The 13,834-nt window shown below is 35.4% G+C and overlaps 1 protein-coding gene across 1 annotated transcript in view; it reads left to right on the plus strand.

Annotated features, from left to right (window-relative positions):
• The first annotated feature begins 8,384 nt into the window (after positions 1-8,384).
• The window catches only part of TNFSF13B (TNF superfamily member 13b), a 30,463-nt gene continuing 25,013 nt past the window's right edge, over positions 8,385-13,834 (plus strand). Inside the window, exons 1-2 of the mRNA XM_019731025.2 lie at positions 8,385-8,924; positions 9,029-9,116. Coding sequence (XP_019586584.2) covers positions 8,574-8,924; positions 9,029-9,116 — 439 coding nt within the window. The 5' untranslated portion in view covers positions 8,385-8,573. The remainder of the gene's footprint in view (positions 8,925-9,028; positions 9,117-13,834) is intronic.

The raw sequence follows: 13,834 nt of genomic DNA on the forward strand, positions 1-13,834 counted from the left end.
TTTGAGTTGTTAACATTGATTAAATTTTGTAGTATTCCTTGTACGTTTGGGAAAAAAAAAGATGTTTTAATAGACACGAGTCATTCTTATCTTTTTTGAATATTTTTGAACTAAATAATATAATGTTAAATAATATAGCACTGAGATCATAAAGTTAAAACCACAGGAGAAACAACTGGAAATACACAGAGAAAGACATTAGATGTATGAGACATTAGTCCATCTCTATTAGTCTGTGACAGACCACATAAACAAAAAATAAGGATATTGAAGATTTAGTAAAATTGTACCTTATTTTCAAGCATTTATGTTATATTCACACAATGATAATATTATTAATCCACAAAAGCTTTAATTAAATTTTATAAATAGAAATAGTGAAAATGTTAATGCTATACAATAAACTAGAAATTAGTACGAAAAATGGGGAAAAAAATGCCTGGAAATTAACATACACCTCTTAAAATGACTCTTGAGTCAAAGTAGAAATCCAAACCTAGTTATCAGAATTTTTTGAAAATATTAATAATAAAAACATTACATATCAAATATGCTTGAATTTCACTAAGAAATGCTTATATTCCTATGATCATTTAATAGCCTATATTTATATCAAATAAGAAATGAATGCTTAAAATTTAACGGAAGAAGTTACAGAACAAAACAACTTAAGAAAAATAGAATGAAGCAAATCATAAAATAAAATTACCTGCGATTATTTAAACAACAATAACAAAATAAGTTTTAGCTATCCTTTCATGAAATAAAGGGAGAAGTCACAAGTAGGCAATTAAAAAGATAGCTACAGCTACACAAGAAATTGAAAATGAGATAAGAAGCTATTTTGCATAAATTTATCAAATAAATTTTGAAATTGTTTGAAATGAATGATCTTACATAACAGAACGTAAGCTCCATTAACAGTTTTCAATTTTTCATTTTTTCCTTTTGTACCTCCAGCACCTAGAACATTACTGAAGAAGTAAATTGTGAGTGTCCTTCATCTAGCAATTGCTTTCCCTGCTTTATTGTTTCATTTTTGTTGTACACACACACACACACACACACACACACACACACACACACACACAAAGTATGTAAACTTCTATTTCTCCTTATTACTGCAAAAAATAGTTCATAATACCCTTACTATTATTTTAGCGTCTGTAATAGCTCTAGAAATGTCCCATTTTTCATTGTTAGTGTAAATTTATACATTCTTTTTTTCTTTGTCTTCCTAAAGATTGTTCATTTATTTGTTGTTTCAAATAACCAAATTTCCTCATCCTCTTTATTATATGTCTGCTTGCTATCTATTAATTTCTTCTCTTCTTTTTATATTTCATTTATCGTCTTAATTTGCTTTTACTTCTTTAATTTTTTAGCACTTTGTGAACTGTATGCTTAGGTCATTCTTTTCCACTCTTTTCTGAAATACAGAATTGAAGCTGCTATATTACTCGTTTTAAAAATAGCTTTAAATGCATCTCACAAGTTTTGATATGCTTTATTTTCCACACATCCCACAAATTTTGCTATGTTCAGGAATTTCACTGGAACTTTCTTAGGTCTATTTTTCTGAGTTTCTACTTGGGGAAGCTCATGGTGAGCACTTTCAAACTGCAGTTTCAGATCTTTCATAAATTAAAAAAAAAAGGTTTGTTTGTTTTTTCTACAAGTTTTTAAATCATGGTCTCTTTAATCTATCCCTCCCCCACTTATGTCTCCTATTTTTTGCATGTTAGGCCTATACTTTGTTTTTAAGGTTTTACTTCCACTTTATCCTGTAGGCCAATAATTCAGAGCTCAAAAGTGACCACCCTTTCCTTCATTTTATCTATTGAATTGTTTAATTGGGGAATTATGGGAATCCTTTTTAGTTCCAAAAAAAAAAATTCCTGCAATTGAATCTTTCATTAATTTTTAAAATTCGAGTTGTCTCTGTCACCTCTGTTTTGTGTATGTACAGGGGGATTTTTGTGTTCTCTTTCTTTCTGTAACTGCTGACCTCTTCTAAAAATCTCATTAGTTGTTTTTACCGCCAGAGCTGGTGCATTCTTGTCCAACTGGTGACAAATCAAGTCATCTCTAACCTGATAAACTGGCTTTGTACTCACAAGGAAACTTGTAGTCTGCTGCTTTCCTCTCATCTCTTTATATTCGCCCAGCCTTGGGGACTGGACGACAACTGGACTCATCTAGTTCCTTTGTGCACTCGGAGGTCAAGGAAACTTGGCACTCTCATGTGGGGCTCATGGTAATTACCCTGGAGCCCACAGATTTCTGCTCACCCGTTCATTACAGGATCCACTGAGACTCCAGTCCCAGATAGCATACTACAAATTCTTACTTTGGAGGAAAAAGCCTCACTTTATTTTTCTTTCTCTAGGGACGATTTGAACCCAATGTCTTATTAACATCCAGCCTCTAGGCTCTAGGCTCCCTGCAGTCTGGCTCAGGAAAGATAGATAATGTATAGGAAGTTATCTGAAAGGAAGGTAGGAAGGAGAAAAAAAAATGCATTCATGTTGCGTTTTTTTCTCAGAATACCCTGGGCTTCCTTTAGTTTTTCTTTTATTTGAAGTGATTCCCTCCTTATATGGAGACCCACAATTCTGATTTCATATTTTCTTTTTTTGAAAAAGGTGACTGAATTTATTCTGGGACCACATAGAAAAGACAGATCCACTAAATACATCTCTACAAAAAGCACTTATAAAGATGCTGTTTTCTTAAGTGTCCTAATACTACGAAATAACTGAAATTACCAAAAAAATAACTTTATAGCAAAACTGAAAATAAAAGTCTTTTTAATGAATGAATTAGCCTTTCTAGCAATGGATGCTGACCTTTTCTCTTTACACTGTAGTTTTTAAAATGTCGACATTTGAAAAAAAAATCTGAAAACATTCAAAATTGTTCTATAAAAAGTTCTTTAGTTGTAGGAATATAAATATCCTCAAACTAGCAGAATTCATCAGTATGTCTTTGTGTGCATTGTAGACGAAGAAGGGGCCACATACTAAACCTAAAAAGCTCAGGGGTGGCCTGCATGGCAGGCCCTACAAACTCAGAGACTGAAATTAACCACATAGGATGGTCTGAACATAAAAATTCCTAACTAAAAGCAGGTCATGGCTGGTAGTCACATCCTTGGTCTGTAGCTTCCTTGACAAAGGTCAGTCTTTATCTTAAGTGAGCCCGTCTATTGTCTTTTGGCATCTAAGATAACATACCCATGGAAAATCAGAGTAATCCCTTTTTCCAGACCACTCAGGGCACAACCCACAGCACCAGAAAACAGAAACCCTCACTGTTATCTTATTTCCCAAAATCATCTGTATGTGCTATAAAATGTTAATTGTTAACTATCCTGTACCCACCAATGTAAAAGAAATATGTGTCTCTCCATTTTACTTTTTATTCAATCCCAGAGATATCCCTGCTTTGCTTTCTCCCACCCCCTTAATCTATCACCAATGGATTTCATGTAACCCTCCTTACATCTTCTTGTTTGATTGTAATGTATAAAATAAGCGGTGAAACTGCCATTTTCTGAAGCATTTTCTTAATCCGTTGAGATTTTGCTTCCAGGCGATTGTCATCAGTTTGGTTCAAATAAACTCATTAAACTTCTCTACAGGTTTGGACGTTTCATACATCGACAGCATTAACATCTAATCTTGTGTCAAAATGGCTTAAAGAGTAAGGAAAAAGTATTACTCAATACACGAAGTACCGAAATAGGGAACACGAAGAATAGATTAAGTCAGCAGAACAATGGCGTTAAAGACCCAGATTTCTTCTATGATCCTGCTCTCCTACCCTCAGCCTGGCAGCCTGAGCATCACAGCAGTTGGTCAGCCAGCAAAGTTCTAGGTTGTCATATACAGATATGTGAGAGAGCAAGAAGAGTGTCTTTTTCTTGTATTTCTCTTTAAAGAGGATGAGCCTCTCAAGAGACTACCCTTTTATATCTGATTGTTGAAAATCTCTCTCATTCATCCGCGCTTAGCTCTCGGTGGCAATGTGGATGGAGTCACCAGGACTACACTGCAGTGAGTAAGACTAAAGCGTGCAATCGGTCAGCATCCCACAAAGGTGGATATCTAAACAAAATTTGTTTCTAGATTTGCAGCAGGAAAGAATCTGTTAAGATGCTGAAACAAAGTTGGGCATACAGATTTGTCTGACTTCAGAGCCCGCACTCCTAGCCCCTATCGTTTTACTTCTTACATTCAATAAGCACAATTTCAAATTAATCATTAAAAATGTTTGAAAACTCTGCTTTATTAATTTTTAAAGGCAGAGAGAATTTCATAATTAATATTTCCTGCATGGGTAGAATTACTTTATCATTTCTTCCAAGGTTTTTAAGGTGGTCAAATCTGACCAGGTATTATTTGAGGGTTCCTGTGTGTCAATGTGTATTCTGTGTGTCTATATATGTAAAATAGAAAAACCCATTCATGTATATGAAATAAGTAGATGATCTCATTGACTGACATATGGTATGTCCATCTTAATATTAATGAAAATATTATGTAAATATAAAGGTAATGCATGACTAAATTATACCTTTATTGAAAATGATACTGACTAAACAGAAATTTCTTTATTTAATTTTTTTATTTATTAAATTTATTGGAGTTAATAAGATTTTATAAGTTTCAAGTACACAATTTATATCACACATCATCTGTTTATTGCATTGTGTGCTCATCATCCAAAGTGTAGTCTCCTTCTGTCACCATGTATTTAATAACCTCCTTTACTTTCTTCAACCTCCCTTCATCCCCCCTTCCCCTCTGGTAGCCACATACTGTTGTCAAACAGACATTTATTAAAAACACACTTCAATAAACATTATTCAAGAGCCTTAAATCTGAGAGCAGTTACACAACAAATTGAGGACATAGTCACAAATGAACACTGAGTTCTTACCAAGGTGGATTTTTTTTTTCAACAGTGAAAAACACTTAAGCTCCAGGAAATGCATACATACTCCTCTTTTTCATTATAACTATTAAGAAAAAGAAATCAGCATTACTAGTCATGACACTTTTTTGTATAAGAAATGATCAGAGTTGTCTAATTTTAAAAACATATTGTTGCTTCACAGTTAAATTACACAGGGTGATTAGCATTTAGCCTTCCAAATGAAGTTTCATTATAATAACCTCTGACTACATATCTATTTCTACCACAAAACAATATAATTTTTTCTGAAATGTAATAATTACTTGTATCAAACTATTTTTCGTATTGCGAACACTTTAGGAAGCCATCTTTCCCTAGATCTGTTGATCTGTTTTTAGGTACATGCATATATAGATATATATAGATATATATAGATATATATATAAGAATTATTGTCTCCATGCTTGAGTGGTCCAAATCCTTGTGAAACGTTTCATCAAAGAAAGGGATATAGCAGAGATTTTCCAAACCTTCTAATTCTTCATAATACTATTAGCCAGAAGTTTATAATTAAGCATGTTGAATATTTTTGAGGTTGTCAATATAAGAAGCAAGCAGTCAAAGAACAGTTGTTTGTTTCATACTGTGGTTTAGCCTCTTGGATAAACTTAGAACTTAAATTCTTTTCAAATGTATCTTCACATGTTCCTAAATGCCCACTCCTGAGTGGGTGGGACAAGTAACATGGTATCTCCATTTGTTTATTAAATTTGGTATAGTTATATTACAGAATGTTTTACATTCCAGCTGAGAAAAACAAGTGGGTAAAAAGTAGCTAAATACTAATAGAGACCTCTTTGTGGCTCAGGTATCATAGCTTTTCCTCCCTGAATAAACTTGTGATTTAGTGTGTTATTCAATGAATATGGACATGCTATTCATTTAACAGAAGTTCAGTTGAATTATTGTGAAATCATTTCCTCTGCAGGAAACAGATCCTTGATTTATGGAGGGATAACTTCCTTTTTTTCCTCTAGGTAAGACATTCAAGAGCACATGAATTCCATTCAGTTATCTACCTGTCTTCAGAGAAATTTAATTGTGTGATCACTGTGGAGGACATGCAAATGGCAACGACTGCTTCTCCATGCCTGGGTCAGGGGGAGGCCTCTCTGCTGCCTTTTGTGGAGGAAACACTAGCTCTTTTTATGCTCAGGGTTGCTCACTGCGTGATTCAAGATGGAGTATTTGTTTTAAAATGGCTACATATAGCCTGGTCAGTGGCTGTCTCTTGAGCCCATCAGGCATGAAGGTCTCTGCCCAATAGGGCACTGAAGGCAGAGGCAGTTCCCTGAAGCAGTCAAATTATGCCCTCTCTCTTCAGAACTTTTACAGTAGATTATGGTGACAAGTGGCCCATCAGAAGTGGAAGCATGTTGACTCACAGAAAGACGCCGTGGCCTGCTGCACCCTGAGAGTAGCTAGTTTCTGTCACTGCCTTGAATTCTTTTATTTCTGCATGATTTTAGGTAATATTAATGCACACATATAATCTGAGCGAGATTCAAATACTTTCAGTCGAAAGGGTTTAATTACAATCCCAAACTAATGCTTTTTTATTTTTTAAAAAAAGGAACATTATCTAGTATGTGTCACCCTGATTGACATGGAAACAAAGACTGTGACAAATGACTTGCATTACGTGATGTCTGATGCAAAAGAGTTTGCATACTCATTTATAGAACAAGACCTCAGAGATTAGAGAACAACTAGTTTGGGGGACCTAGGTAATCATTAAAACATTTTTAACTTTTTAAAAGGTTTTTAAAAGTCATTTAAAAAGGTCTTGGAACTTACAAACATAATGGAAACAAATAACAATCCCAACAGGTGAAAATGAATAAAATGGAGTCAAGCTTAGTGGGATAATGAGGAAACGGGAACTCGTGGGAGGGTAACTATGTTGACACCTGGTAAAGGTGAAGACGGGCCTACTTTTCAGCAGGTGTTTGCTTGAGAAACACCTTGCAAATGTTACAAGGAGACATATACAAAGATGTCTATTGTGGCACTGCTTGTAATAATGAAAATATTTCACATAATGAATGAGTGAAACATTTCATTCATATAATGAGTGATATGTATGTAAGGTAATGAACAAACGCGGTGACTAAAAATGAATAAAAAATGGAAGCATCTTCCATTCTACATTCCTGTTAGCCTCATTACAAGTCTCAGGGACAGTTATCATCCCATTTAACAGATGAAGAAACTGAATCACAGAGAGGTTACATATGTTGCCAAAGGAAAGTAAGGGGAGAGCCAGGATTTGTACCCTGGCTCTGGAGCCAGTATCTTTACTTACATTATTTCTGTCACTTTCCTTTTGAAGGGAGCATAGAAATGTGGGGTGAGGGAGAGCTCCACAGTCTTAGCACCTAGGGGAGTTGTGCCCAGCCAGGCCTCGGCAAGAGCTCAGTAACAGTTCTTGAAGTGTGAACTCCTTACATGATACGTAGGTGCTAGGGGCAGAGCAGCCAGAAACCAAGAATGTCCAGGAGCTGATATTCAAGACAAGGCATGATTTGTGTCCCTGCAGCAATACCCAATCCAACAATAGAATTTTGAAACTAAAGTGACCCTGGGTTGAGTCAAGTTGTTTCGTGTACATGTTAGACTGGGGCAGAGGCAACCTATGGACTCATACAGAGGTGCTTTAGGGAAAGAGCAGTTCATGGTGGGACTGAGGTATTTGGAGCTGGAAACACGGCCGATTCTCCTCAAAACACTGTCAGACTGAGTGAGGACTTAAAGCTCCAAAAGTGGAAAGAGCAGAGGTGGGACGCCCCTCAGGACGAGTTATCCTGTGGGGAACTGACTCCCAAGCTGTGAGTCCCAGAAGGAAAAAGCTTTCCCTTCAAAATGTATCCCCCCCACGTGTAATGAACCCCCCTCATAATTTAATCTAAATAGGCTTGCAAAATTTAGTCACATTCTTTTTATTACATTGCGAAGATAATAAAGAGAATACTCCCCAGTGGACTTCCGTGCCTCCCTTGAGGACGCTTCGTTTTGTTTCCTACTTGAGGGCTGTTAATAAATCACTCTCCAGCTGAGTATAGTTCAATGCTAAAGCACTTAGCTTATCTGACCTTCACATTAATTATTTTTATTACACAAGCAGGAACTTTAATGTTCCTTTTCCCCTTCCCTGCAAAGCCACATGGCCCCAAGTAGACCCAGTTCGCTCATGGTGCAAAAGGGGGAGCTCCTTAAGCACCTGCGTAGCTAAGTTCCCTCAAGTGTGTTGATCCAAACCCAAAGTTCTGTCAAATCAGTAGTTTTGAGGGGCTCGTTTGTGAATGAGTATTTTGAGATGCCATTAAAATTCTTACAAAAACTGAAAGTGAAATGAGGAAGACTGATTGAGCAATCGACTAGAAGGGCAAATGCCAGGAAGACCTATCAGACAATAGGGGCAGCGATGCAGCAGGACAGGGAGAAGAAAATTCAGGAGAATTCTCCTGAGGGCAAGAGCCTAGCGGGGCCATGTAATCAATGTAGGACATCAGCAAACACAGATAACAGGAAATGATCCATTCCCTGTGGTCACTTATTCTAAAGACCCAAACCTTCAAAGCACAAGGAGTGAAATGGATGACTCCACAGAAGGGGAGCAGTCACGCCTTTCTTCTTGTCTTAAGGGAAGAGAAGAAATGAAACTGAAGGAGTGTGTCTCCATCCTCCCCCAGAAGGAAAGTCCCTCTGTCCGATTCTCCAGAGATGGAACGCTGCTGGCCGTAACCTTGCTGCTGGCCCTGATGTCCTGCTGCCTCACGGTGGTGTCTTTCTGCAGGGTGGCTACCCTGCAAGCAGAGCTGGGGAACCTCCGGGCGGAACTGCAGGAGCACCCAGCTGAGCGGCTGCCAGGTCTCCCCCAGGCGGGAGCAGCAGCCCCCAGGGCAGCTGCGCAGGAGGCTACAGCTGCCACCGCTGCACTGAAAGTAAGTTGGCAGCAGCTGCAGCCCCAGCACAGTTTCCCCACAAGGCTGCCTCCCCCACCTCAGATGTCTTTGCCATAACTTGGAATTCTTTTTCCTCTTCTTAGGGCATCTTTGCAGCACCAGCTTTAGGAAACAGCAACTCCAGTCAAAGCAGGAGGAATAAGCGTGCCACTCAGGGTCCAGAAGAAACAGGTACGTTTTGGACACAGAAGCATTTAGGAGTCAGGGATCCCAGCGTTCACAGGTGTGCAGGATAGCATCGGTTTGGGGGAGTAAGAGGTGAACATAACCTGGAGACTGCAGAATTTCCCATCTAAACCAGAGGTGGCTTTCCTGCAAAGCCCGAGCACTGACAGATTTAATAGGCTGCACAGCACGTTTTGTCCTCCAATGAGCAGATTGTGGGGGTAGACGTATTTGTCTGTGCTATACTTTAATTCTAGAGGAGGAAAATGGGACACATCTTTTTCCTGAAATACATAGTTCATGCCTATGCCAGAAGCATTGTCCAGCTCTCCAGAAAAAACCACTGCATGTTAGAGGAGAATTAGATTTTGTCGACCAAGGTCACAGAAGGTCAGCCAAAGACAAACATTTCCTGAGGGTGCATCGTATGCTGTGAAACCAAGGAAAGATTATAGCTCAGGCAGGTGTGTGTTTGTGCTTTATTTTGTTTCTTGATTTAAAACGTTTATTTTATTCACACATACACACTGATTTTAAAGCTTTTCTTCAATGTATGCTTTTCTAGGAGATCCACATACTCATAATCGTCTTGAAATGTTGCTTTAGTAGTTTCTGCCTCTCTTCACGTTTCACTTGTTCCACAGATTTTTATAGATTCCTGAAACCTCAGATTTGGTGAGGCCTCCCAAAATGCTCAATTCCAGGTCTTTCATTTCGAAGATGAAGAAGAGCATTCGCATTGCATTAACGATCACAATTGAACAGAACCTTGGCATGACTCCCCTTTTATATTGAAGAACATTTTTTTGAGCACCTAGAATATGCCAGGCAGGAATGTATTAGGATAAGTATTGTCACACCTACTATTTTCTTTAACCTTCACAGTGACTATGAGGTAAACAGAACAGGTGTAATCATTTGTATATATATATTTGTACTTCTGAAGAGAAGTGCATGGGAAACATAAAGATGGGTATTCAGGTATTCTTCTATTAGACCCTCTACCCCCCTCCTCGTGCCCCACGCACACGCACATTAGCTGCTCTGACTGAACTTATTTTCACTAAATGCCTTATTCATACAAAATATTTTTTATTTTGTAAAACCATATTTTTATCTGGTTATCATATCTTTGCATCAGTTATCAGAAACAGTTGGTTTTAAACATTTTTTACTCATATTTTTACTATAATTTAACACATCAATTATTTTTATATTTTTCATTTTAGCATCTATATTTTTTACATAATTGAAAAAATGCAACATGTATATTTTTGTGTTCACTTATTGTTGCACAATAAACATTTTCCCTATTTCTAAGTAAGTCTCACATATCTATATTAGCTTATTCATATAATTATTTAACATAATCATTTCCAATTTCTTTTTGCAGTAATGGAATATGCCAAAATTATTGTGCAGATCTCTTCTGTTTCTGAGGAATTATATATTCAATGTAAATTCCTTAGATGGAATGTCTGCGATAAAGAGGATAAACATCCTTATCACCCTGGCTACCTATTGCCATATTGCTTTCAAACTGAGTTATAAATGTATGCAATTAAAATGTAAGTTTTCCACAGACTTACAACATTTTATCTTTTAAAACTTATTTTGGCTAGTTCAGTAGTTGTAAAACAGTATCTCAAATTTATTTTCTTCTTACAAATAAGAATTAACTTCTTTCCACATATTTTGATAACTTCTAATTTTATCTTTTGCTAATTTATTTGTAAGTTCTCTCATTTGTTTCTCCTATTTTTATAATTTTGAATAAACTCTATATTAGGCATATTAATTATATATCAAAATTTTGATGTAAATATTTTCACAATATTTTGCTGCTTTTTAAAACTTGTACAGACATTTTTGCATCTGTGTATTTTAATGTGATAAACTTTTACTTTGATTTTCTCTCATACATCAAAACTAAAAATATGTTTGTTCATAACCTCTGAAATAGGCATGTTATTCTCTGCTATTTTGAGTATTTGATAATTTAGTGTTTTAGTTTGGTATTCAACTCATTAATCCTTCTGGCGTTTACTTTGGTAAGTCATGTCATACCAGCTTTAACTTCCCCTTTCTTTGATTTTTTTTCTTCCTAAACTGCTGCTAAATATCTCCAAAAATTTTATTAGATGATTTTTTTTTAACTTGTTTGCATTGGAAAGTTTATTAAGTTCCTCAGGTATAGTTGAACCTATTTTGAGACTTTTTTCCATTGATTTATTATTCTGTTTTAAATCAAATATTTTAAGTGATTTTATAATGTAATGAGCTTCAATGTCTAGTGGGTTTAGGATACCTCAGTCTTCTTCAACCTTCTCTGCTAGTATTCCCCTGCCTCTAAATTTTAGTTTTAAAAATAAACCTTAACTTTCCTATTGTATAGAGGATATAGGATACAGCAGATTTAAGAAGTAAAGGATTGAATAAGAAATCAATAACTCCTTGAGTCCCACTTCTCCAAATTATCTCTATTAATATTTTCAAATTCTTCCTATGTGCAAAATTTTACATATCTATGTTTTTATAGCATCCAGAAATTTTATACTGATGAAAAAATGTCCCCAAATAATTTCAGATTTTTATCAACTTGGAGAATAACAGAAAATTCTAACCTAGTAAGTAAAAATTTACCCACTTTCCACAGTCCAGATGTAACCACTGTTATTATCATGGTTTGCCTCAAGTTTTTATAAACTTTTAGTATAGTATATTTATAAAGTATATAGTATATATAGTACATATGTATATAGATATACTATATAGTATCTATATATAGTATATATATATCATGTATATATAGTGTATAGTACATATGTCTAATGTCTATATATCTCTTTTTATGTATACTCATAACATTTATAGATCTGAGATGGAAAGTTTGAAGATGCGAGCCTTAGTGACCAGTAATATATGCTATTCCTTGTCAATGAAATTTGCTTGAATATTATTTATTATAGGTACTATCCTTTTCTGCAGGGAAAATTTACTTGTTTAGTACTACTCTAAAATATTTACTCAAGAAGGTAACTATGATTTTGTTGTTGTTTGGTAGAGTCATTTTTCTGGAACTGAGAAAATTCTATACAGTTTGAATCTATGCAGCTTTCTTTGGCTTTTGTTTCTATTCTAGTTATTCTGATTCATTTTCAGTAAGACTCAAAAAACGTAGGTTGTCACTTTTACTTTTGAAGTGTTCATTCATGTTATTTACTAATTGTCTATATACATTTTAGAACCATTAACATTTTTGTTGGAATTTAAAACTGTAACGCTGAAAAGGAAAATGAATTTTCAGTGTTTAATATATATATTCAAGAATGTTTAATATCTCAAGAATGTTTAATATTGAATTTTAAATTTCCCAATAAGACATAGTTTTTCTAATGTAGGCTTCACTAATTAAATTTAAAAAGTGTTGCTATTTTAGAGTTATACATTTTCAAAAAGCTTGTTAAACTGTTTAAAAATGTACAGTTTTCAATAAATCATACAGCATTTGATCGCATGCTTCTTTATAAGTCACATAAACATACTATGGATTTATACTTAACAGAATTATAATAATATTTCAGATTTTTTCTGGAATACTCTGTTTTCTACATACACTCCTCAATGACAATGTGCCATCATTTCATATCTGTCAAAAAAGATTCATAGCTAAATATTGCTAAATAACACACCAGAATGTTACCTATTCTTATTTTTCTATAAATCTTACTCAAATTTACCAGCCACTTCAATTTTATCGCATGTATATTCAGTTTGTAAGTAAATTGCAGTCTGTTAGGCTAGAAAGCCCTACCTCCCCAGCATACAGCAAGCCTAGTATTGCATCAGTATTTGGTACTTACTACATATCACCTAAGAAGGCTGTTTTCATTTGTACAACTGTCTGTACAGCTAAAGAATAGAGACTTCTGTGGTCTGGTTCCTTTTTCTTCTTCTGTATCTTCATCATAACACTTGTACACAGTATTCTATGAATATTTGTTGATTGGTTTTGGGCTCAATATGAAGTAAGATAAAATGATTTGAGAATGATTTGGCATCATCTTGTGTGTGGGGGATTTTCCCATGTTTCTTCACTTGTCAGGTCTCACTTACAGGCCATCTTATACAGTATTTTAACTTGACATTTATGGATCTTGAGATTGTCATGCTAAACAAAATAAGTCAGACAGAAAAAGTCAAGAACCACATGACTTCACTCATATGTGGCATATAAAATTAAAAGCAACAAACAAAGAAGCAAAAAGTCATAGACACAGACAACACTTTAGTGGTTACAAGAAGGTAAGAGGGAAGGGGGAGTAGAAGAGAGTAAAGGGGGTCAAATATATGGTGATGGAAGGAGAACTCACTCTGGATGGTGAACACACAATGCGATAGATAGATGATGTATTATAGAAACATACACTTGAAACCTGTGTGATTTTACTAACCAATGTCACCCCAATACATTTCATAAAGATTAAACAAACAAGCAAAAAACAAAAAAACAAACAAAAAAAACCCCCACAACTAGTTAACCAAAGAATAAGCCTAATCATAAGACCAGAGTCCTAGGGAGTGTCTGGAAATACCTTGCCTCAGATCCTTTTGATTCACCAGGTACAGGCACTGTTTGGGCTAAAAAGTCATAGAAAAGCTCCCATGTTCAGGAACCTATTTAACTGCAATTTCATGGATTTCTGGGTTTATTTAATGTTTTC

This window comes from Rhinolophus sinicus, linkage group LG04 (genome assembly GCF_036562045.2).
Source record: "Rhinolophus sinicus isolate RSC01 linkage group LG04, ASM3656204v1, whole genome shotgun sequence".
NCBI lineage: Eukaryota > Metazoa > Chordata > Mammalia > Chiroptera > Rhinolophidae > Rhinolophus > Rhinolophus sinicus.